The sequence below is a fragment of the Saccopteryx bilineata genome, chromosome 1 (assembly GCF_036850765.1).
Source record: "Saccopteryx bilineata isolate mSacBil1 chromosome 1, mSacBil1_pri_phased_curated, whole genome shotgun sequence".
In the NCBI taxonomy this organism is placed as follows: Eukaryota; Metazoa; Chordata; class Mammalia; order Chiroptera; family Emballonuridae; genus Saccopteryx; species Saccopteryx bilineata.
The window spans coordinates 76,012,710-76,040,467 of NC_089490.1; the positions used below are offsets into that span (position 1 = coordinate 76,012,710).

Below are 27,758 nucleotides of genomic sequence, written 5' to 3' on the forward strand. Positions count from 1 at the left end.
TGTAGTATTAGTACTAGGGGAGACATGTTGTTTGTTTAAAGTATATGCCAGTATTTATAAAAATAGAATTAGTATAAGAAGCATGTTTTTTCCATTTTGCTCACCATTTATTTCTAGAATTCCCAGTTCATCACATAATAAGTACTGTAATATGAATTATTATACATGCATAAAATTGCTGGCCTTCAGTTCTTCAGCTTTACTGAAATGAATGAATCCATTTATCTTCATTAGTTGGACATAATGCACAAAAATTGATGCAAATTATTCATTTTTCCTCAGGTCAAACCTTCCATTGAAATGCATTCTATTTTTTCATTGCACAAGTAGGACAGTTTTAATGTTGGTGAAGTGATTTTGAAGGCTAAATCAAGACCTAATAATTTTCAGAGCCTGAATTAAACAAAAAATGTCAAACTACAACTGTAGAAGCTGTAAATTCCTGGCATATTTGTTAAAGTCTAGATGTCATGTCACTGAAAACAGATGAGTCTCAGTAAGATATGCCTGCTCCACAGATATCATTAAACAACTTTGTATGTTAGAAACCAGGAAGCTTCCAGAGGGAATTGGATGAATTTTGAGCATCAGTATGATCAGCCTTCATTAATATTGTAAATGCTTACCAAATGGTAGCAAACAATATATAAATGAATAATTGTCATAAAAACAGGGTTAGTTCTGATAGATATTATATGCAAACATTGGATCATTAAGTTCATTTATTTATCATCATATGCTGATTAGTCAAATGTCCTAGGTCCAAATTCTATTCCAGATTAGTTATCCAGATTGACTATGTCAGACTGCATCCTTTAGTTAGCATGACTAAGTAAGATTGGTGAATAGCACTTATTAGAAAAAAAAAGTCAAAGCATGGAAGTAAATTGTGTAACTACTAAATTACAAAATGAATGCCCTCCAGCTGCTGGTACTCGTGTGAAAGGCATTTTCTTAGGATATTGTACAGACTCCGTGACCTTTTCAGTAAGATGGCTTATGTACAAATACTATATCAGTGTCCCAGATGTCCCAGATAAAGCCTACCTGAGACTCAGAGTCCTCATCTGTAGAATTGTGTCTGTATAATTGGATTGTGCTAAGAATTAAATACATTATATTTATAGTATTTGGCTCAGAATGCATGTACCCTGAAGAATTCCAAAAGATCTTCTTGAAGAAATGTTTTATAATATACTGCTCACAAAAATTAGAGGATATTTCAAAGTGAATATGAAGTAATAAAAAGCACTTGACATTTTTTATATTAAATTTTATTTAGACAATTAATTTTAATGAGGTAGCATTGATCAACTAGAGTACATAGATTCAGAGAAAACATTTCCAGATCATTTTGACATTGATTATGTTGTATACCCATCACTCAAAGTCAAATTGTCCTCCATCACCTTTTATTTGGTTTTCTTTATGCCCCTGCCCTCCAACCACCCCGTCCCTCTCCACCCTCCCCCTCCTCCTGGTAACCACTGCACTCTTATCTATGTCCGTGAGTCTCAATTTTGTATCCCACATATGTATGAAATCGTGCAGTTCTTTGTTTGTTTTTTTTAATTTACTTATTTCACTCAGTATAATGTTATCAAGGTCCATCCATGTTGTTGTAAATGATTCTATGTCATCATTGCTTATGGCTGAGTAGTATTTCATAATATATATGTACCACATCTTCTTTATCCCATTTTCTATTGAAGGGCTTTTTGGTTATTTTCATGTCTTGGCCACTGTGAAAAATGCTGCAATGAACATGGGGGTGCATGTGTCTTTACATAGCAATGTTTTTGAGTTTTGGGGGGTTTATACCCAGTAGACAAATTGCTGGGTCATGTGGTAGTTCTGTTCTTAGTTTTTTGAGGAACCACCATACTTTCTTCCATAATGGTTGTACTAATTTACATTTCCACCAACAGTGAATAAGGGTTCTTTTTTCTCCACAGCCTCTCCAACACTTGTTATTACCTGTCTTGTTGATAATAGCTAATCTAACAGGTGTGAGGTAGTATCTCATTATAATTTTGATTTGCATTTCTCTAATAGCTAGTGAAAATGAATATCTTTTTGCATATCTATTGGCCATTTGTATTTCTTCTTGGAAAAAGTGTCTGTTCATGTACTCTTCCCATTTTTTAATTGGATTGTTTGTTTCTTTGATGTTGAGTTTTGTGAGTTCTTTGTATATTTTGGATATTAGGCCCTTAGCATTTGATTTTTTTTTTAAATTTATTTTTAATGGGGTGACATCAGTAAATCAAGATACATATATTCAAAGGTAAGATGTCCAGGTTATCTTAAAGTTCAATTATGTTGCATACCCATCACCCAAAGTCAGATTGTCCTGTCACCCTCTATCTAGTTCTCTTTGTGCCCCTCCCCCTCCCCCTTCCCTCTCCCTCTCCCCCCCTCCCCCCGTAACCACCACACTCTTGTCAATGTCTCTTGGTCTCAGTTTTATGTCCCATCTACGTATGGAAAAATGCAGTTCCTGATTTTTTCTGATTTACTTATTTCACTCCGTATAATGATATATGATATATATCTATATTTTATGTTCATTATTTTTCAGAGTCAAACAAATTAAAAAGTGATTAAATTTCTTTTACATTGACCAAATGCAAAGGAAGCATATATGTATTCAGAGATAACCTTTTCTAAATATATCTTGGACTCTGTTTAGTAAACACTCAGGAAATTTTAAGAGAAGGAAATGCCTTACAATAGGAATGGTCTTATACTTATAAAGTAGATAATCACTTCCTTCTCCCTAAATTATTGTTGTTTAATTACAGATTACCTACTGGCTGATGGTAAAATCCTAGTTAGGTTCTATAAAAAGAATAGAAGAAAAAAAGGGCTAAGATACAAATAACTGAAACCACAAATACATTTTTTTAATACTAGGGGATCAAAAATTGTTTTCAATATTAGAGGATTCAAAAGCAGTCAAACCAAATTAAGAAATAAACTTGAGCTCTATCTTATGGATGGTTACTTGACTCTCTTAGAAAAGTTATCTTCTCTCCCAGTTTTGAGGATTCTTTATTATTAACTATAATGATGATTTTATTTAAAATTACCCAACTTTTATCATTTATTCATTAAAGTTTAATATTAGATTTGGAATGAAAACATCATAGTTAGAACATTTTTTCTGACATTTTCATTCTTACCACTATTCAAATGATTACTCTGTAGATGAAAAATTTTAAAGAAGCCATGATTTCTAGAATAAACCATTTCTATTTTCATACTTAGTGTCAGTTTTATGATTTAATAGCCAGAGAAGAAATGTGACTACAAATCTACTTCACCAGCCACTTTTAGCTAATATATGATAAATTAACTAGTGACCACAGTTTACCTTTTCATTATAAATTGATAACATTTGTCATTTCTATTTTTTTCATATGTTAGTGTATATTCAGAATATGAATAAAAGGCAATTAGCTACATAACATACTCTATAAATTGGATTATTTTTATTGATACATTTTATATGCCTCATACAAGCATGTCTCTTCGTGATCTTAGATACTTGAATTTTCTTCTGAGAATTCTGCAAATAGTATTATAATTAGAATGCATTTACTTTACTTCCTCTTGAGTTCATAAAGACATTGCATTTGGTGTCTACAAGATAGAAGAAAACATAACCTCTGTCCAATTATTGATTTTGAATAAAAGTACTTACCTTTAAATTTTATTATCTTTATAAAGTCCTTAGTGATACATAACTTGATACTTACTCCATATATATTTGCTCCCAAATCTGTATAGTATGTGCTTTGTGGAGTTTATTTGTTTTTACCTCTTCTCTTATTTTCATATAAACAGTGGCATTTATATTTGAAATTATTCCATTATAAATTTAATATATTATACCTAGTTCTGCCTTCTGTATCTAAAAGAAATGAACAAAGTAATTTAGGGATGCTCTTACTATCATTTCCTTTTTTTGTATATAACTTCCTAAAACCAGAATGCACATAAAAAAATAGAGAAGTAGGCAAAAGAAAAAAAAAAAGAGTTATTGTCCCTACTCTTATTTTTAAAGTATGCAAACTTAAAATTTATTTATTTATTTATTTATTTATTTATTTATTTATTTATTTACAGAGACAGAGAGTGAGTCAGCGAGAGGGATAGACAGGTACAGACGGACAGGAACGGAGTTAGATGAGAAGCATCAATCATTAGTTTTTCATTGCGCATCGCAGCACCTTAGTTGTTCATTGATTGCCTTCTCAAACGTGCCTTGGCTGCGGGCCTTCAGCAGACCGAGTAACCCCTTGCTGGAGCCAGCAATCTTGGGTTCAAGATGGTGGGCTTTTTCCTCAAACCAGATGTGCCCGCACTCAAGCTGGCGACCTCGGGGACTCAAACCTGGGTCCTCTGCATCCCAATCTGATGCTCATCCACTATGGCACCGCCTGGTCAGGCTAAAGTATGCAAACTTTAAAATTGAAATTCTGTTATATTGTTTCAGAGTATCATTGAAAATTTTTAAGTAAAGAAATAATGTTCATAAGTGTCCAATGTGGAAGATTACTCAGCATCACAGAGAATGGATCACTAATATAATATATCTCATTTAACATTTTGTGATTAAAATGTTATAAGTTGATAATTAGTTTTCAAAATGAGATTACTCTTTTTATTCTTATGATTCTCACTCATGAATTTTTCATACTCCTATAAAATTAAGTGCATTTGATGAGATGCCCTTAAAAAAGTACAAGAAGCAATGATGATAACTTCACACTAGTTTAGCTGTTTTCTAACAGGGAGTCTGCAATGGGCCTCATGAAATATTTAGTTGCAATATATATTAAATGCTTTATTTAAAATAAATTTAATTATTGGATAAAGATGAAATAAATATCTAGATATGGTTTAGATTCATAAGAAATGACTGGACATAATTTTAAGTATTCCTGACCAATTATTAATAAATTAAAATTTCATTTTACTTATGCACGCATTTATTCAAGAAATAATTGTGTTTTTACTGTGTGACAGCTGTTATACTAAGAAAACAGTCTATTAGGGTAAATGAGCATTAAACAAATATTCACAGAAATTATGTTTTAGTTACAAATTGAGTCAAAATTTGTGGAGGAAAAGAACAATGATCCTTTCATACTGTATAATAGCATTATTGACTGAATAGAGCATAAAACTGGAAATATAGATATATAAAATTGAATCTGAAATGTAAATATAATATTTTTCTTAGCACTTCTTAAAAACAAATATGGGAGAGAAAGTGTTCTGAGAGATAACAAAACCCATCTTCTGCTGTGGAAAAGGCTTTAAGAGAATATAGTGTGTTTCTGACTTTATTGGAAGATTTTTATCATGAAAAGAATTGTAAATAGAGATAAAGCTCTAAAAGCAGCCAAAATGTGTTGTGCATTTAGGGCACCCAGAAACAGCTGAGCATAGAAACCAGGGAGACATTTATATTAATAAAATTTAATATTTTTCAGAGCATTGTAAATTAAGAATGAAAATTGATGATTCCAGCAGATACTCTCAGGTCTTTTGTGCTAATAAATTTTTACATATGATGATACCAGCCAAGAGAAATCACTGACTATAGATATAAATGCTGATATGACAAAGAATTTATAAGCTTATTTGTCCATCTAGTTTATTATAGATAGTCAATACTAGAAATGTCAACTAAGTCTTCTTATGGGCTCTTCTTATTCTACTAAATTTAATAAGAATGTGTGAATATGTCCAATATCAGAAGTTCTTCCTTAACATATTTTGGCTATTTCATAATGATATATTACAGCTGACTTAATATTTTATTCAAAAAGCATTTGTTGAATGGTTAATGTGTGATAGGCAGTGTGCTAGATACTGGATGAAATAATGCAAATAACCAATGATTAACTGCTGATATCTGACAGGTAGTGTAGTCTTAACCCAAAATTCAAGGGCTTCAGGATTTTTGGGTAAATGTCCTAAAAACATTTATCAGACTCAGTTCTTTAAAAGAAGAGAAATAAGGAATTATTCATTTTTTTGAGGCCAGTTCTTAGATTACTATATGCTTTTTTAATGATTTAGCCTCATACCCACAAGACATGTACATTACCATATTTCAGAAAGTGTACAATATTTTGAATTATGACAAGCTAAAAGAAATCTAAAATTATGAGTAGACTACTTCATAGAATCATCTTCCCAGACCCAAAGAGAGAAACTACCAAAATGTTACCTAATTTTGTATCTTACAGAGCACATGCTACCATTATGATGATCTGAATAACTACAAAATATAAAACCAAATCAAAATGTTGTAGGAAGTGGATATAAAGGACTTGTCATTATGAAAAAAGAGCAGTACTTGCATAAAATTTTAACAACATATTTAAAAGATTTGGGTGCTGTTAGAAAGAACAAAGCCCATGTACTTTCTATTGCAAAAAGTTGGTTTAATCAATTTTGGTATGAAAATATAGTTAAGTAACTTTTATAACCTTGTCCGCCACAAAGTATCTTGTACTTTATGTACTTTGTGTAAAGAGATTTCAAAGCCAAGTGTGATGATCTGTCTTACGGTGATCAATGAGATATGAATTTTTGTGAGCTAATGTTTTATAAGCATATGGAGATATAGATAATAAAAAACATATAAAAATGCAACTTAATGTTTAATAATGTGCAAATTCAAACAGTAAGGAAGATGTCTAAGCAGGGGCCAGCAAAAATATTTAACAGGAACAATGTTTGTTTGTTTGTTTGTTTTTAGAGAAAGAATGGTGTAAAAAAATTAGTAAGTATTGTGATCTAAGGCAGTGCTTTTCAAATTAAGTTTAAAATAATGTAAGTGATGAAAACTTTAATAGATGTGAAGCAAAAAAAATTCTTCCCCTAAAAACAAATTTAACCCCTTTAAACAAGTTTTTAAACTTCTTTCTTTCATTCCTTCACGGAGAGATGGAAACCTTTATTTTGCTAATGTGTAATGTGAATTTAGCAGAGATATATTTGTTTTGGATTATTCTTCAGTTTATCTGACCAAGGAATACTTAAAAAATAAGACACTAATGTACATTTCCTATAAAGAGAGAAGTGTATGGAAAATTCAGTTTTAGAAGTATTTGTATAATGAGTTTTAGGGAAAGATATTTATAGACAGCAAGAATTGTTTTGTTTCTGATGTGTACAATTGATTAAAGCACAAAGAAACCAGATTTTAAAGTACAGGCATTTGGACAGGATGGATGGGAGATTGCCAGTATGTGGATAACTTAATTTCATCATATTTCACTAAAACGTTGTAAGTATTAGGCAGCTTGCTGTGCAACCTTTAAAGAGAAGCTGTTTATTAATCAATAAACTTCCCCAAGATTTAAATGAAATACTGATTCCATTTACTTTATTATTTCTTTTTTTGTTTGTTTTGTTTTTTATTTATTTATTTTAGGGAGACAGAGAGGGGAAAGAGGGTTGATTGCATTTACTTTATTATTTCTTTTTCATTTGTTTGTTTTTACTTATTCATTTTAGGGAGACAGAGAGAGGAAAGAGGGTGAGGGAGAGTGAGAGAGAGAGAAGGGAAAGGGGGAAGGAACAGGAAGCATCAACTCCCATATGTGCCTTGACTAGACAAGCCCAGGGTTTTGAACCAGGGACCTCAGTGTTCCAGTTGGTGCTTTATCCACTGTGCCACCACAGGTCAGGCTACTTTATAATTGAAATTGAGAGTTGGTACAGATTATGAAAAGAACAATTAAATGAGTGTATCAATATATTATGTTTAGTAGGCTTAGACTTAGAACCAAGTATGCAGTCCTTAAGTAAAAAAAAATTAGAATGGTAGAAATGAAGAGAAGAAAGGATGGAGGTGGAGATAGGAAAGGAAGAATGGAAACAGGAAGAACAGCAGGGAAGGGGAAGAAAAGAAGGAGAGAGGGTGAGGAGAACAAAAGTAGAAAGCATGAGAAAGAAGGGGAAGAGAAAGAAATGAATGCATAATGAGGGAGGAAAAAGGAAGGTAAGGAGCAAAGAGAAGAAACAAACCTAAATGCAGTATTAACTCTGAAATATTTCATAAAATTTGGATTAATTGCCCATAATAATCACAGTTTATTTCTCTAAGGAGCTTTTAATTTGTTTGTTCAGAGGGATTCTAATGAAATTATAATATTATATTATGTAAAACATTTTATCAAAATTTAACATTTAAGGACATTTGAAGACAGTAATTCTTTTATGAGAAAATTTCCAGTTGGCGCATTTTTGGTTTTCAGTTATGCCCACATATATGTGATTACTGTTTATCAGTTGAAAATAACTGCCTCTGAGACTTCTTTATGTTCTTATTTTGAGCCCCAGGTTATATGCATCTGACATGTCAACGGGCTTCAATATGTAGTAATCATTTCTTTTCTCTTTCCTCCCTCCCTCCCTCCCTCCCTCCCTCCCTCCCTCCCTCCCTCCTCCCTCCCTCCCTCCCTCCCTCCCTCCCTCCCTTCCTTCCTTCCTTCCTTCCTTCCTTCCTTCCTTCTTTCCTACCTTCTTTCTCTCTTCTCTCTCTCTCTTTCTCTTTTGTAACCTAGAACCTTTTGGCAACTTGGAAAAAGACCATTTTAAAAACATAATATGTAGTTTCTTACTGTCAGTATGAAGTACATGTTTAAATAACCAAAAAAAGTCTCATTGCGATTGTGATTATAAGAGACTATTAAGATGCTTTACTTTGGGTGGTAAACACACAGTACAGCGTACAGATGATATGTTGTAGAATTTTGCACATGAAACCCGTAATATTTTGTTAACCAATGTCACCCTAATAAGTTTAAAAAAAGAGATTGCATAGTGAAAAATTGAAGGACTAGATTTAGCATTGAAAAGTATTTGGTTTATCTTGAATGATAATTTTTAAAAATGATTTACTTGCAAACATTTTAAAGAGATAATTTTTGACAAAATATTTCACAAAATATTAATATACCTGATAACACTGTTGAAATCTCACAGAGTTTTAATAAAACAGGACTGACAGTTATTTTTCCACTTTCCACTTAGGATGTTGCAATTTTCCTTTTTTATTTATTTATTTTTATCTAACTTGCTCCTTCACTCATTTATGAGTTATCTGTCTGCTCCCTTAAGCCTTTGTGAGTTGACTGTTAGGTACAATAGTACATGTTATGATAAACATATTTAGAATTTCTTTAGTAGTTTCCTAGTCAAACTTAGAGTCCTCCTGCAAAAATCCACATCTTCCCTGGAGGCAGCCTTACAGTGAAATTCCCAGCTTCTCTCAGTTGCCTGTAATGCCTTAATTTTTTGCTTGCCAGCATACAGACTGAGTCTGACTTGTGACTTGGAAGAAAACATAAGTTTATCTATCTAACTAATAATGGCTGGTCACTTCATTAGAGTTAAGCACACAGCTGTTCATGTCACAGGAGGATGGAAGATAATTTTATTCTTTGATCTCCATATGTCCTTGAGATTTTTTTAATTACATGAGATTTCTGAAGAGTTTATTATCAACAGTCCATGGTTGACTTCAACTAGTATCTACATAGAAATTCCTTATAAGGAACATCAAATAATGTGCCAAATAATTAATAATTCATTGTTGAATCATCAGTTTTTCGTTGCAACACCTTAGTTGTTCATTGATTGCTCTCTCATATGTGCCTTGACCGCGGGCCTTCAGCATACCGAGTAACCCCTTGCTCGAGCCAGTGACCTTGGGTCCAAGCTGGCAAGCTTTCTGCTCAAACCAGATGAGCCCGTGCTCAAGCTGGCGACCTCGGGGTCTCGAACTTGGGTACTCGGCATCCCAGTCCAACACTCTATCCACTGCGCCACTGTCTGGTCAGGCTATTGTTGCTTTTAAAAAGTAATCACTAAACTAAACCAATGACAGAATGACAAAGCAGGGCAATAATTTATTTTCATTGATTATATGCCTTATTATTTCATCCTGTTAAAAACCTCAAAATGAGGTATATTAACTTTGTCATTTATACATTACTATGTTTACACTGGAAAACAAGTGTGGTGAGATTTACTAGTGATAGGAAATGTTTATATTTATAGGAAGTGCTGGAAATAAGCAGCTCAGCTCGCAAGAGCAAGATGTGTGCATCATTTGTTCAACAGTGGCTTGCTTTTATTTATCAGTGCCTAATTTTGAGAATGCAGTAAAGAATGTTGTGTTTAAAGACATTAGAGTAAACATCCTAATGCAATTCAGTGTGTATGGTAACTTAGTAATAAAACTATATTCTTGCAGTATTGCTATGTGCTGGCTCAAAAAAACTGGGTCAATAATTTTTTATATTTGAAAGTTTACTTTTCAAGTCACTTACTGGCAAAATTTTGCCTATAATTGTACTTTTAGAAAAGAAGCCACATTTTATGTTAACCACACATTACTGTTTTTGCTAGCATTATCAACACAAAACTTGTTTCAGATGCTGTGTTTCTAATTAAAAGTTATGATTGATAAACTATAACTGTGTTTGGAATGGGTTGTATTTTTCTCAGTCAAATGTTTATTTTACAAGGAATATATATGGTTAATCAGAGTGGTAATTCAGAGTCAATGTGACCTGAAATTTGGTGATAGACTAAACTTAATGAATTCATGAAAAATTGATATCCAAATAGGGTTGTCTTTGAAAGCACCAGGTTGTCACTCTTCACATTATGTGAGGAATGCCTCACTCATATTATCCTCCTGATAGTAGAAAATATTTGTTGAGAGCTTATCATGTGAGAAAAAATTTAGAATTAAGATAGGTAGATGGATAAGATAGATCCTAAATATAGACTATAGATAGATAGATGATAGCTAGATGATAGACAGATAGATAGATAATAGATAGATAAATAGAGAGATAGATGATAGATAGATGATGATAGATAGATAGATGATAGATAGATAGATAGATAGATAGATAGATAGATAGATAGATCCTCTCTTCTGAAGAGTTTATGATCTACATAAGAAAATAGGTCACATCTTGAAAGGTAAATAGTAATAATATTAGATTATATAGGCTGTCTCCTAGGCTGAATAATCAAGGTAGAAAATCCTGTGGGCTGGGATAATAATCCCTTGAGATTCTAAGTGACTTGAGGGATAGATTTGAAAGTGAATTCTCATCAGAGCAGTATTTGGAAGAGAGCACAGGAAAGAAACTGAGAAGCAGGGATTCCCTACAATATAGTTAAGATATTTTGAGTTTGGGCATTCTCTCTCCTGGGAGCAGGCCCCTCTCCTTTCTCTTCCCCCTTCTCCTGGTCTCCCCTCCCACACACACCCCAGGCTCATTTTTTCTGTCTCTCTTTTTCTCCTAAACCCCAAGGAACCTTCTTCTGTCCCTGTTATTTGTTTCCTAAGGCCCATTTCTTCTACCTCTGTGACATTCTAAATAAACTTTCTTTTATATTTTAAAAAATAAAATAAAATATTTGAGTTATAATTATAGGAAAGAATAATGCCCCCTTTTAGGAAAACTATAAAAAACATTATATAGAAGCCATGTATTTACATATTTGTTGTTAGCATATTAAGATTATGCCAAAGAAATAGCTTTCCAGCTGGATTTCATAGATTTTTCACTCCAAATTTTTTAACAGGCTACTTACTTTCTATGTTTATCCTTGCCTCTCTATGTTTAACTTGCACATTCTTGCTAAATGAATAACACTGAATTAAAATATTATAATAATCAAATAAAAACAATATATATAGTAGTGTCCCCTTGTGATGCAGAAAAGTTTTCTCATCAGGTTTTTAGTTGCTCTTAGCAGAAATAAAGCTTTAAGTATAGTTGTAGATATATTTAAGTTAAAACAAGAATACAGCAATATTAAATACAAGCTAAAATTGGTATTTTTCTGTAGGCATAAAAAATTATGAATGAATTTGTGAAGAAAAATGGAATGTGCCTGTAGTATTTTAGAGAAGTAGATTAAACGTTGGAAATAGGCTATTTCTGGATGGGAGAAAGGCGTAAGACAAATCCTTTGGGAGAGATATTAAAAGATACTTTTACTTCAACATTATTCTGTGATTCTGGGCAACCAATTAGAAAAGTTAATACCTATCACATAATAGCTAATGCAGATAAATATCTACTCCCATCAGCCTAAATACTAAATTTCACTTACATTGTTGCCTCCACTAAAAAAGAACATTTCTTCCCACAGCATAAAATGATAAATAAACATATAACCGGAAAATCTAACAATGCATTGATTGCCATAATGATATTTGCATGATTCAAGTCCATGCAAACCTTTTATTTCCATCAAATAGAAAAATAAGTTATCTGTTATCTGCAAGGCATTAGCTACTCCTGCATACAGCTTGTTCATGATTGCCTTAATTTCACTGAGTGAAGGGAAATACCATTTTCTTACTATTTCCCTAAAAATAAGGGTTACTGTTTTTTCAATACTTTGTTTTCAATGTTAAATGATTCCTAGACATTAACAAAACATCTTTGCAATCTCTCTATTTCCTACTGTAAATTCCTCCTTATTGTTTTACTTCTTTTCCGATACTCTGAGTTGAGTCTGCCTTTCAGAAGGAAACATTTTCCTTTAAAAAAAAAAAAGAACAACCAAATTCATTTTACCCTTCAAAATGAGCCATACATCTTGCTTATCTTGTTAAACTTCCATTCTCTGTTGTTTTCCGGTTTTTCTCTACTGGAAATGAACATTGGCACAGTTCGGAACATTTGGAAAAAGCTCTATCCTCTTCTCATGTTAACTTTTAATTATGAAATTTTGAGTTCCTCGAAAAGGTGAACATACACCCTCTCTTTCTTAGGTTCTCCATATAGAGACAAAATCACCATTGCGATTCTTCAGCTGCAAGAGGAAGGCAAGCTGCACATGATGAAGGAGAAGTGGTGGAGGGGCAACGGCTGCCCGGAGGAGGAGAGCAAGGAGGCCAGTGCCCTGGGCGTTCAGAACATTGGTGGCATCTTCATTGTCCTGGCAGCTGGCTTGGTGCTCTCAGTTTTTGTGGCAGTGGGAGAGTTTTTATACAAATCCAAAAAAAACGCTCAATTGGAAAAGGTAAATATTACTTTTTTTTTTTACAACTTAAACCAAATTGTTATAATAAAAGGAAGTATTTTGATTTTTCCAACCAAGGGTAGTGCTTAGAACTGTGACTGTTGTCTTCTACCACTTGTTATATAACAAAGATAACATACATATGTAACAAAGATATATATATATAGATATATATATATCAGAGAGAGAAAACAAGATCAACTTTATGATTTTTTAGTATGTTTAATTAAACCAGCTGCAAGACAAGTGACTATTTCACCTCTTATTGAAGACTAAAAAAAGAGCTGCTTAAAGTTTATTGCAGTTAGGTTGGTGAAGGAATATAATTAACAATGAAGCAAAAATCAGAAACTATAATATGAAGAAAAAATACTTTCTTGCAGATGAAACGTGTTTTTTATTTATGATTTTAATTTATTGTGTTTACATAGATCCACATGTCCCACCGAATATATCTCCCCCCACCTCAATGTTTCCCAGCCCCCCCCTTTGCCCCTTCCCTCCATTCCTTCCCCCTTTCCCTCCAGGATTTGTTGTCTTATTCTCTATAATGCTGTGTTATGCATATATAATTTCACTAATCTCTTTCTCTTTTCTGATCCCATCTTCTCTTCCACTTTCCCTCTGACTGCTTTCCCTCTGGTCCCTTTGATCTCGCCTCTGCCTCTGTTCTGTTCCTCAGTTCATATTGTTCATTGGATTCCTCAAATGAGTGAGGTCATATGATATTTTTCTTTCTCTGCCTGACTTATTTCACTTAGCATTATAGTTTCTGGTTCCATCCATGTTGTTGCAAAAGGTAAGATTTCCATCTTTCTCTTGGCCACGTAGTATTCCATTGTGTATATGTACCACAGCTTTTTAATCCACTCATCCACTGACAGACACTTGGGCTGTTTCCAGATCTTGGCTATTGTAAACAATGCTGCAATAAACATGGCGGTACATTTCTTCTTTTGAATCAGTGATTTGCTATTCACTGGATATATTTCTAAAACTGGGATAGCTGGGTCAAAGGGCAGTTCCATTTTTAATTTTTGAGCCATTGTTTCCCACAGTGGCTGCACCAGTCTCCATTCCCACCAGCAGTGCAGGAGGGTTCCCTTTTCTCCACATCCTCTGCAGCACATGTTATATGTTGTTTTGTTGATGACTGGTGTGAGGTAATATCTCATTGTGGTTTTAATTTGCATTTCTCTAATGATTAGTGATGTTGAATATTTTTTCATCTGCCTATTGAGCATCTGTATGTCCTCTTTGTAGAAGTGTCTATTCATTTCTTTTGCCCATTTTTTGATTGGATTGTTTACCTTCCTGGTGTTGAGTTTTATAAGCTCTTTATAAACTTTGGTAATTAACCCCTTATCAGACATATTGGCTAATATATTCTCCCATTGTGTGGGTATCTTTTTATTTTGTTAATGGTATCTTTTGCTTTGCAAAAGCTTTTTAGTTTCATATAGTCCCATTTGTTCATCCTGTCCTTTATTTCATTTGCCCGTGGAGATAAATCAGCAAAAATATTGCTACAAGAGACATCGGAGAGTTTACTGCCTGTGTTTTCTTCCAAGATATTCATGGTTTCACAACTTACATTTAAGTCTTTTATCCATTTTGAGTTTTTTACTGTGAATGGTGTAAGTTGGTGTTCCAGTTTAATTTTTTTGCAAGTACCTGTCCAATTTTCCCAACACCGTTAGCTAAAGAGACTGTCTTTACTCCATTGTATGCTCTTACCTCCTTTGTCAAATATCAATTGTCCATATAGGTATGGGTTTATTTATGGGTTCTCTGTTCTACTCCATTGATCTGTATGCTTGTTCTTATGTCAATACCAAGCTGTTTTGAATATGATGGCCTTGTAGTATAACTTGATATCAGGAAGTGTGATACCCCCCACTTTATTTTTCTTCAGGATTGCTGAAGCTATTAGGGTTCTTTTTTGGTTCCATATAAATTTTTGGAATATTTGTTCTATATCTTTGAAGTATCTCATTGGTATTTTAATAGAAATACCATTGAATTTATAGACTGTTTTGGGTAATATAGATATTTTAATGATGTTTATTCTTCCTATTCATGAACACGGTATATGCTTCCACTTGTTTGTGTCTTTCTTGATTTCCTTTAACAATGTTTTATAATTTTCCAAGTACAAGTCTTTAACCTCTTTGGTTTAATTTACTCCTAGGTACGTTATTTTTTGTTTGTTTGTTTTAATAGTGAAGGGGATTGTTTTCTTAATTTCTCTTTCAGACAGTTCATTGTTGGTATATAAAAATGCCACTGATTTCTGAATATTGATTTTATATCCTGCCATCTTGCTAAATTCATTTATCAGGTATAGTATTCTTTTGACTGAGACTTTAGGATTTTCTATGTACCATATCATATCGTCAGCAAATAATGATAGTTCTACTTCTTTTTCAATTTGGATGCCTTTTATCTCTTCTTCTTGTCTGATTGCTGTAGCTAGGACTTCCTGAACTATGTTGAATAAGAGTTGTGAAATTGGGTACCCCTATCTTGTTCCTGATCTTAAGGAGATTTTTAAAAATTTTTGCCCATTGATTATGATGATGGCTTTGTGTTTGTCATAGATGGCCTTTATCATATTGAGGTATGATCCCTGTATCCCCACATCGCTGAGAGTTTTAATCATAAATGGGTGCTGGATTTTATCAAATGCTTTTTATGCATCTATTGATATTATCATGTAATTTTTATCCTTCTTTTTGTTTATGTGTTGAATCACATTGATTGATTTATGAATATTGTACCAACCTTGTCTCCCGAGAATAAATTCCACTTGATTATGATGTATAATTTTTTTTATGTATTGCTGGATCCAGTTTCCTAATATTTTGTTGAGAATTTTAGCATCTAAGTTCATCAGTGATATTGGTCTATAGTTTTCTTTCTTTGTAGTGTCTTTGCCTGGTTTTGGATTCAGTATGATGCTTGTGTCATAAAAGGAGTTTGGAAGTCTTCCTTCCTCTTCAATTTTTGAAATAGCTTGAGAAGTATAAAAGTTAGTTCTTCTTTGAATATTTGGTAAAATTTGCCTGTGAAGCCAATTGGCCCAGGACTTTTGTTTGTTGGGAGTTTTCAATCTCATTTGATGAAATCAGTCTGTTTAGGTTTTCTGATTCTTCTATATTAGTTTTTGAAAGATTATATGTTTTGAGGAATTTGTCTATTTTCCCTAGGTTGTCTAATGTTATGGCATACAACTCTTCATACTATTTTCTTACAATCTTTTGCATTTCTGTTGTTACTTCTCCTCTCTCATTTCTAATTTTATTTATTTGAGTCCTCTCTCTTTTTTTCTTGATGAGTCTAGTTAAAGGTTCATCTATCTTCTTTATCTTTTCAAAAACCTGCTCTTGGTTTTATTGATCCTCTGTACTGTTTTTTTAGCCTCTGTGTCATTTATTTTCTCTCTGATCTTTATTATTCTTTCTAATTCCTCTTGGTTTTACTTTCTGTTCTTTTTCTAGTTCTTTTAGATGCAGTGTTAAATTTCTTATTTGAGCTTTTTCTAGCTTTTTAAGGTATGCCTGTAGTGCTATGAACTTCCCTCTCATGACTGCTTTTGCTGTATCCCATAAATTTTGAGTTGTTGTATGTTCGTTTTCATTTGTTTCAAGGAAATTCTTGATATCTTCCTTGATCTCACTGTTAACCCATTCATTATTTAATAACATGTTATTTGATTTCCAAGTGTTTTAGTGTTTTTCAGTTTTTCTATTGTAGTTGATTTCTAGTTTCATGCCATTATGATCTGAGAAAGTGCTTGATATGATTTCAATCTTCTTAGATTTATTGAGACTCATTTTGTTTCCTAACATGTGGTCTATCCTAGAGAATGTATCATGAGCACTTGAAAAGAATGTATATTCTGCTGCTTTAGAGTAAAAGGTTCTGAAGATATCTATTAAATCCAGTTGATCTAATGTGTCCTTTAAGTCTGTTGTTTCTTTCTTAATTTTCTTTCTTTAGGATCTAACTATTGATGTTAGTGGGGTATTACAGTCCACTACTATTATTTGTATTTCCATTTATCTTGCCCTTTATGTCCATCAAAATCTGCTTTATATATTTAGGTGCTCCTATATTAGGTGCATAGATATTTATAATTGTTAAATCTTCCTGTTGGATTGTTCCCTTTATCATTATGTAGTGATCTTCTTTATCCTTTACTATAGTCTTTGTTTTAAAGTTTATTTTGTAAGATATTAGTATTGCTACCCCAACAGTTTTTCATTTCCATTTTCATAAAAAGTTTTTTGATCCCTTTACTTTCAGGCTATGTGTATCTTTTGTTTTGATGTGTGTCTCTCATAGACAGCATATGTACGGGTCTTGTTTTCTTATCCACGCTGCTACCTTATGTCTTTTGTTTGGTGCATTTAACCCAATTATATTTAAAATTTAATGTTATTATTGATATGTGGTTGTTTATTGCCATTTTATTCTTTATATCTACATTCCTCTTTTACTAGAATTTTTTCCTTTTTTCTGTTTACAGCAGGCCCATAACATTTCTTGTATTATTGGTTTGTTTGTAATGAATTCCTTGAGTTCTCTCTCTCTCTCTCTCTCTCTCTCTCTTTTTTTTTTTTTTGGTCTGGGAAGCTTTTTATTTCTCCTTCAATTTTAAATGATAGCCTTGCTGGATAGAGAAGTCTTGGTTGTGGGCTCTTGAGATTCATTACTTTGAGCATTTCTTGCTATTCCCTTTTAGCCTCTAATGTTTCTGTTGAGAAGTCTGATGTCATCCTTATTGGGTCTCCTCTGTAGGTAATTGATAGCTTTTCTCTTGCAGCTTTTAGTATTCTTTCTTTATCTCTTAATTTTTGTATTTTAATTATGATGTGTCTTGGAGTAGGCCTCTTTGTGTTACTCTTTAATGGAACTCACTGTTCTTCTTGAACTTTGTGACTTTTTCCTTCATCAATTTAGGGAAGTTTTCAGCTATGATTTATTTAGTCAGATTCTCTATCCCTTGATCTTTCTCTTCCTCTTTCAGGAACCCCTATGATGTGGATGTGATTTCTCTTCATGTTGTCACAGAGCTCTCTTAGAGTTTTCTCAGGCTTTTTGAGTTTCTTTTCTTTTTGCTGCTCTGCTTCCTTGCTTTTTTTATCTTGTCCTCTAAATTGCTGATTTGATCCTCAGCTTTATTCATACTGCTTTTAATTCCTTTTAGTGTGGTCTTCATTTCTGATATTGTATTTGTCATTTCTGACTGGTTCTTTTTTATTTTTTTAATGTCCTTTTTGATACTTGCTATATCTTTATTTAGGTGCTCATTATGTCCATCCATTGTTGCTCTAAAATCTCTGAGCATCCTAACAAGCATTATTTTAAACTCTGCATCTGGTGATTTGGTTATTTCCATCTCATTTAGATCTTTCTCTGGGGATTTCTCTTTGTTGTTTTATTTGGGTTACATTTCTCTGCCTTTCCATTTTGTTCTTGTATAAGAAGGGTGTGGCCATTGGAGATCTATCGGTGTGGCCTCTGTGTTCCCTAGGTGTGATCTATCTGAAGGCCTGCCACCTGTTTTGCTGCTGTCTTGAGCGTTGGGGCATGGACATTGCCAGGGCCGGCTCACTGCAGGGGTTGCTGCAGCTTCCATCTTGCCTCTGTGGGTGGGATTGCCTTTGCGTGCCCAGACTGCAAGCCCTGGTTAGACCCTGGCCTCCACCCCACCCCTGCCAATGTGACTGCATTTACACATCTGTACTGCAAGCCTTGGCTGGCCCTAGCCTCTGCCCTGCTTCTGCAGGTGGGTGGGACTGTGTTCGTGCGCTGGAGAGCAAACATCAGCCCCATGCATGGGGCTGTATTCACGTACCCTGAAGCACATTGCAGGCCTCAGCCAGTTCCCCAGTTTCCACCTTACCCCCACGGCCAGTTATGCAGGCAGGATGGCTCTCACATGCATGGCCCACAGACGTGGATCAGATCGCTTTTGTTCGCCTTTCCCGCAGCCGCCACCAGCTCCTGGCTTCTGCCCCTGTGGGTAGGACTGTGCTCATGCCTGGGACACAGCCCTGGCCACACCTACTTTCACCCCCAAGGGCTGGACTGCGCTGGCATGCCCTGACCACAGTTGCCACTAGCCCCTGGCTTCTGCTTCCACCAACGGGACCATGCTTCTGTGTCCCACCACTTCCCACTCTCTGGAGAGCACTCAGCAGTGTGGGGAAGGAGATGCAGCTCAGACCTCAGCACTCAATACTATATCCCTGATGGCTCCCTGCTTCTAAGTGGTTCTTTGCTCTGACTGAAGCAGGGGAACTTCTGTTTGGCTGGTGACCTACTTCCCTTTGCTGGTCTTGCTGGTTCCAGGAAAAATATACACTTTAGATTTGGGAAGTGACTCAGCCCAGGGGTTAGGGTGGCTGTCCCTCAAAGTGTTTCTCTCTGTGCCTCCTAGATTACACTCTCTTCCTGCTACTCCAGTCTCTCATCTCTCCTTGTCCCCTGGAGCCCCGGGTGAGTGGTTGTGAGAGAGGTTTTCTGTGCGGTTCCTTTAAGACGAATTCTGGGTCTAACAATTCTCTTTCTCATAAACAGTATCCTGGCTTGTTTTGCAGCTAAATACTATCTGTACGCCTCTTGTAAGTTCTGGTGTTGCAGGCTAGAGCTTCGGTCCTGGGGCCCAGGACTCTCCCTTCTCCAGGAAATTTCCCTCTCACTGCACAAGTCCTTCTGGGCTGCCGCTAGCTCTTAGGAGCTGTGCAGCCCTCTCTGTTTTCCCGCTTTTTCCTACCAGTCTCAGTGTGGCTACCTAGGTGATCATTGGTTATAGATTCCTCTTGGTTTAGCCCAAAGTTGGTTTTTCCAAATGATTGTTCTTAAAATTGAGTTGTAATCCACTTTGGTTCTGGGATGTGGAAGTTGGTACATCCGCCTACTCCATCTCCATCTTGCTGCCCTGGCTGAAATGTATTTTTAAGAAACAATATTAATTAACAGTTTCAAGCTAGAGAGTAAATGGAATTTTTATATAAAGATTTTTACTCCTGTAAATTCTTAATTGAAAAAAATTTTAACTTTCATTTTGAAAATTACAATTGATTTTTGAAATTAAGAGTGAAAATAGTATAGTTTTTTTAATTTAATGTTATTCTTAATGAGCCCTTTATTTCTTTGTACTAGTGTCTTTTGAAAAATATATATAACCACAAAAATAATAAGATTATTGCAAGTTTTCTTGAGATTGTAATACATTTGTTTTGTTTTATTTTTTGCACAAATACATTTATGTTTTATTCTTGAAATTTTTGCAACCCTATTCAGATTATGTATATCTAGTGCTGTAATTTCTATACTACTATGAATACAAGGAAGAATATTTCTTTTGTTTATTTTTTAATCTTTCTTTTAGATGGTACTGATGCTTGTTATGTAAATTTATAGTTCTGGACATGAAATAGTGCTTTAACATTTTTTTTTATTCTCTGGCACTTCATTTTAAACTTTTTGCATATAAAGACCTCTTTTTTTAATTAAAAATATTTTGGGAGGCTTAACTTACAGACCTTGTATTAGAGTGAGATATTTTCTTTAATATTTGAAAGGTTTATGAACATTTTTGATAAATATGAGCAGAAACATGATATTTAAAAATAATATACATGAATATAAAGCTAATATATTCTGCTAATATTCTTAGAAGCACTTGTACCTTTAAAACTATATTTGGAAACCATAAATGTCTTCTTATTTTCCTGTGTTTATGTTGCTATTACGTATATTTTCTGGTAAGTAAATGTGATATTTCTATATGTTCACTTGACTATAGTACTTAACTCTTAAAAATGTTTTTCTAAATTAATATTTTGATGAGTAACCCATTCAAAATTTGAAAAATTCTAACAATCATATGATTTATTTTTTTATAATGTTTAGGATGGCTATATTTGCTGACATGGCTTAATCAAATATTTGTTGCTCTGGTGTGAGTGACAATAATGTCTAAGTACACATTGTATGTTATGGTCTTTTTTTATGGAGTCAAAATGAGTCATGACAGGAAATAAAAAAAAAAACTAACCAAGACAAAATATTTTAACTCATCAATTTTTATTTCTACTTTAATTTTTCAATAGATGTGATATTTGGTTAGTCAATGCTTAAAATAAGTCCAAAAATCATAAAAGGCATTTGGTTTTTTTAATTGGAACCTCAAATTATCCATTTTCTTTCATTTATAGCTCAGTATTAAAATAGAACAAGTAAACTAATTGCTTGGCAATATGTGTATTTGATTGCCCTTTTCTTTTGTGTCCTATGTATATGATTTACCTTGGCCATGTGATTATATATGTTTTGTTTTATAATCATTCTCCTTAAAAAAATTAAGGATGTAGAGATTTAATTTCTATAAAATAATCTTTTTATTGTCATTAGAAAGAACTAATTTAGTTGAATTTTTAATATATCAACTAGCTCTCTTGAATTTCTATGCATCTATATGGCCCTCTAAAATATTAGTAAAAGAAGTACACCTTTTGATTGAAACAAATGAAATATTACACTGGAAAGAAATAACTGTTGGTATTCCATTAGCTTTTTAAATCATGTCCCTCAGTGTTTTCACATACATCTCTACATAGCTTCCTTATGAAAGTCAAATTCCCTGGATTAGCAGGTGAGGCACTTCAGAATATGTCTATGCCCACCATTGTAATTTTACCTTTGTTTCTCCCCAACTGGCACTTTATTCTCTAGTGTACTAGATTACTTTCAATTTTCCAAGGTCTAGTTTTTTCAAAACTTCTTCTATTTAACTTGAGAAAACCTTTTACATTTTTCTACCCAGTTTCTACTAGTCTTTTCAGATTTGGCATTCAAGACTAGGTATCAATTAGCCTAAAAAGCTTTACCTATTCAATAGATATAATAGTTTTGGGGAAAAGGACACAACTATTTCCACAAGGTTGTGTTGGGTTTTTATTTCCAATTTCAATGAAAAATATATGACTTTTATATGTTACCTTATTTTACTTAGCTTATGTCAGGTACTATCATCATTCCAAAAACAATTTTCTCCTCCTTTGAAAGAGTTGTGAAGGTATTTTGCCCATTTCAAACTATGTCCATCCATAAACTTTGCTACCTTTTCTCTGAGAAATATGCATCTCTCCCTTCTCCTATATTATTTATATTTGTTGGTTTCTGTGTATGAGTGCCTCTCTCCTTAGTTCCTATAAGACAAGTATCTAATGTTTTGATGTTTTGATTTGTATTTCCAAGGTATCAAGTAGTGCCTGTTGGCATCAGATCTATCATCTATCTATCATCTATCTATCTATCTATCTATCTATCTATCTATCTATCTATCTATCTATCTATCAATCATCTATCTATCATCTATTTATCTATCATCTATCTATCATCTATCAACCTAATCTTTCTTGCTTGCTTGCTATTATTTTAAATTAATAATGCATTGACTCCAGTGACCTATTTTAAAAAGTCTATCATAAAGAGAAAAAAGAATAATATTTCTATATAATTTAAAAGAATTATGTTTAGCAAATAAATAATTACATGCTTATTAGAATAATTCATTTTATTTACTATGGTAAATTAGCTTCTTGGAATTCATTCTTCTTCATTTTTCTTGAAAAATATTTATTTGTTTGGGTTGTATAGTTTAACACCTTACATAATTTATTAAAAATAGCCATAAATTGCTCCTATATTTTATCATAAGGAATGCACATGGACGTATAGAAATTCACAGTTTATTTACATTTATAATTGTACCTTTAATCTAAAATTTTTATTTTATAGATATGTTGAACATTTGTGGTATTATTCATTTTCTCTAATTATTTATTGAGAACCAAACATGTAATAAATTATGTTTTGAATATTAAAAGTAAACAAGGGTTTGTTATTCACCATCTAGTCCCAGTGTGTTTTGCTATCTGTTTTCTCTTTCTTCATTTTCCTTCTTTTTATTCAGTTTATAGTATGCTAGTAGTTTTTTAAAGGAACAAATAAAATTCCCCTTCTTTATCTAAATAGTTGGTAGATGTACACACAGTCTATTTGAATGTGGACTTTATGGATAAAATTAATAAAGAGCAATATCTTTCTATGGCAGGTCTTACTTCTAATGATGATGATAAATTAATAATGGTGATGATTGGTATTAAAAGGTTTATATAAAATGTTTATAGTACATACTTTGTAAAATTTTAATAAAACAAAAGGACATGATGACTATAAGTATTTTATATTTCCAATTTGTTTAATAATTAAGAGTAGTATATGAGTACATCATTTTAAAATGAAGGCTGATTAAAACTGAACACATGTATGCCTTAAAAATTCGAAAACTCTAAATTGCATTCCTTACAGATACCACAAGATGGTGTATTCTAATTTTTATAGTACTTAATGGTTTTGATTTTGATGCAAATGTTAATACATCAAAGATACCTTGTTTTTCTTTTATTCAAACTTTTAAAATAAATGACTATTTATTTTTCTAATTTTACTGAAGTATAACTTGATCATTTGAAAAGATACTCACAGAGTCTTCCTTCTGAAAAGTCTTAAAAAGTAACTAATGAACATGTGCATTTTAATTAATTTTCTTTTTTCTTTACCTTTTTGCTGGTTTTAAAAAAATTACTGCTTAAGTTTCTTTCAGTGTGCCATCCAAGAATCTGTTGCACATCTGAAACAATTATAAATCAATTTCAAGTTGTGTGCCTTTGTTTGAAAAGTCCTAGTCTTCCTTTCTAACTGAAAAAAACTGCCTAATATACAAACATTTGTTTTCTCTAGTATTAATTATGATAATATATTGGTTTTGTAAGCATGAGTTATGTGATTGTAATAATTTTAATTTTTACAAAATTATTTTATGACATAATTATGGATTAATATTTTATGCTTAAAATTACTCATTATTTCTTAATTATTTGAATGTCTTTCTTAAAAAGTATACATAATTCTGCCTTCTTGCCTTCTAGCAAGAATAGTAATTGTTTTTGTCTGATTTATATAGAAAAACATTTTCTTTCCCATGTAATAAAAATAGATTTGCCTATACAAATTGTTTTCATTGAACACATTGAAAGCCAATCTGGATTCTGGACATGACCATTAACTTAGCATCAAAAATATTCATTTTTCTAATAAGTTTAAATAAGTCATAATAAATATGAGAAATAAAAATATAAACTAGTGTGCCTGACCTGTGGTGGCGCAGGGGATAAAGCGTCAACCTGGAAATACTGAGGTCGCCGGTTTGAAACCCTGGGCTTGCCTGGTCAAGGCACATATGGGAGTTGATGCTTCCAGCTCCTTCCCCCCCCCCCCTCTCTCTCTCTCTCTCTCTCTCTCCCCCCCTCTCTCTGTCCTCTCTAAAATGAATAAATAAAATAAAAATTAAAAAATATATATATAAACTATTGCTTAGATATTAATTTTTAACTTATGTGTTCTGATTGAAGACATATATTTATTTTAAGTTTTCTCCAAGATGTCTGATGTACATTTTAATAATTTCTCAATATTGATTTTTTTTCTGTATATAGTCCATTTTAATCAATATAGTTATTTGTGTTATAGAACACTGGTAACATGATATCTCTAAGTAATATTTTTCTAGTCACTGAAAGTTCAAAAACATTATTGAGTGCACATAGAATATTCTTCACTCCATAATTGAATAGCAAATGTAAAAGGCAGCTGTAACTCATGTCGAACAAATGAATGAAACAACATAATCTGGGGCATGTAAAGGAGCAATTACAATGCTTTAGTGTAAATCTGGATCCTAGGTGAAAGATTATTCACAAGGAAGACATTTTTCAAAGCTAGCTGAGTCTGTATTTCATGGAACTAGAAGAATGAAAGCAGGTTGTTCAAAAATCTTTGTACGCTAATTGCTTTCAGAAAGTTGAAAAATCAGTTCTTACAAGAGCAATGCTTTAAAAAAGAAAAGCAATGCTTTTATTCTTTAATAAAATATAAGAATGTAAACACTGTTATAAATCATCATAAAGATTTTAAAATTTTTAAAGTCCTAAATAAATTTTCAATATGTAAAATTTATCTATAAAGCATGATGCTAATCAAAAGTTAAAAGACGTAAATAAACTTTAGACAAATAGTTTCTTTTCTATTTTTTTTATGTTACTACCTTTCTCTGTGCATGATCATCTCTCATTTTCCATTAATAACCTCTATAAGAGTTAACTAAATGGCTTTTAAAGATGTTTTTTTACATATAAATATTAAATGATACTTTAAAATGAGAGGATAATCTCTGTTGTGGTCACTAATTTACATCCAAGTCAGCAAAAGGATACTTAAATCGTTCCTTTACAATAACCCATACTCTTTTTATGCCTATAAATGATGTTTTAAAATTAAAATTGTAGCATAACAGATAAATTTATTTGTTTTTAAAATAAATTTAGAGCTTTTATAGAATAACATTATTTTTTAATGTAAAGTTATCCTTAGAATTAGGTAAATTGCCTGACCTGCTGTGGCACAGTGGATAAAACATCGACTTGGAACGCTGAGTTCGCCGGTTCAAAACCCTGGGTTTGTCTGGTTAAGACACATATGGGAGTTGATGCTTTCTGCTCCTCCTTCCTTCTCTCTCTAAAAATGAATAAATAAAATCTTTTAAAAAAACAATTAGGTAAATTATCCATACTATACAGATGAGGGTAAGTGTCTCAAGGGTCAAGTATGTTTCCCAAGGTCAAATATGCCTAGTCTAACTCTATACTATATCATATTACACAAAATAGAAATGGAAAATTCAGCTATTTTTCTTTATAGATTTTTTGTCCTGAAGTTACATTGATAAAATATATGGAGTAAGAGCTTGATTTAGGTAAACAGATTGTGGGCTTTGATCATAAGCACTGTCTAGGCATTTCATTTTCTTATTTTTATGTATGAGTTTTGAAATAAGAGACTTGGGATAAGTTATCAAGTTTGTTTAACCTTGGATACAATTAGTTAACTTCTATACATGTCTTTTTAAATAAATATATACATGCATAAGTAAATGGATTACAAATGTACCATGAATGAAATGTTTTAAAAAGTATATAATATGTGACAGACATAGAGTTTTTGCCTGTGTCTGACATATAATAAGTAGCTGTTGTAATTATTATTCAAAAAGCTGATACATTTTAACTGTTAGTCCTTCAACAAAAAGTGCTTTCCTGTAATTAAACATTAGTTATTTGGATGTTATATATTTTGTTGAAAAATTGTATCATTATGACTACCAGCAAGAATGTGATGAACAGCATTGCTTTTTCTTAAGATACATTTTACAGCTGTATTGACTAAAATGTTTTTGAAACTTGTCAGACATTTTCATAGATTTTTCTAGCTTAAGTAGGGGATGTGTAAAAATGTATAATGATGCCCCATTTTTCTTTGTGTATTTCCAAATGCAATATAAAGATATTTGGTGAACTGTTTCTGTAAAATTCAAGGTTTCTGAGAATATTTTAATCTTTAGCTGTATTTATTATTGTAAAATAATCCAGGCAAAACATAAGAAGCTTTATCATTTTATTCATTGAGAAAAAAATGTTTTTGTTTTGCACCATAAATTTTTTTATTTGACTTATTATTTAGTTTTTTAAAAAATTAGCATTTATTAAAAACATAGTCCAGGTAAAAGGCTCAGCTGAAATTATAATCATTGTTAATGAAGTGCACTAATATAATAAAATATACATAGAATGGAAGTCAAGAGAACAGTATTCTTCTCTTAGCTTTGGTATCACTTATGTGCATAACCTTAGATAGAAAACTTGACTTGAGTTTTAGTTTCTCTAGGTGTAAAGTTACAGTATTTAAGAGATAGGATCATTAAAGAACCTACTTGTAAAGTCTCATCTAACTGCTGCACAGCTTACCTAAATAATATAATTTGTTCAGGAAGATGGCTGCTATAAAACTGAATATCAAGATCAAAGTTGCTATATATATTTTTTGACCTGAGTGGTTTAACTAGTCATTTTTCATCTCTCATTGCTTCATTACTAAATTCATACAGCCCAAATCAATTCATACTTCTGATATATAGCATTTTAAAAACACTGCCAATTAAAAAGTATAAGTCAGAAAGAGGGCTCCCAGTAAAAGATATTTATTTTCTTCATTTAATATACCAATATTATAGGAAATATTGCATATTATATATACTGTTAATCCCATTTTCATCATTATGTAGTTAATTTAGTTATTTTTTAATGTGAGACAGTTTTATGCAGGGATCACAGTGACTTTTTGACTTGCCTCTACAACATGTGATATGGAATTCTTGGACAAATGGCCTACAACTCAGAAATTAATTAGAAAAGAGTCTGAGAATAGATTAAGTATCTATAATCAGTTAACAAACAATTTAAACAACAAGCACAAAATCAGTTTGTTCGATACATAATAGTCTACATTTAAATGCTGAGCTGCAAAATCTGATAGAAGCAGCTGGAAGATAACTTGACAGGAATCAAGTATGCAAAAATGGTTAAAATTATTCTAATTAAATATTAAAATATTATGTAAGTTTAAACTGTCAAAGAATAGGATAGTAAGACATAAAATAAAATTTATTCCTTAAGAAATATAAATACAGATGA

The 27,758-nt window shown here is 32.4% G+C and overlaps 1 protein-coding gene across 2 annotated transcripts in view; it reads left to right on the forward strand.

Annotated features, from left to right (window-relative positions):
- GRIK2 (glutamate ionotropic receptor kainate type subunit 2) overlaps positions 1-27,758 on the forward strand; it is a 696,770-nt gene that overhangs the window by 662,561 nt on the left and 6,451 nt on the right. For both annotated transcript variants that reach the window (XM_066254474.1, XM_066254481.1), the window contains one exon: positions 12,842-13,092. In XM_066254474.1, the coding sequence (XP_066110571.1) occupies positions 12,842-13,092 (251 nt within the window). The remainder of the gene's footprint in view (positions 1-12,841; positions 13,093-27,758) is intronic.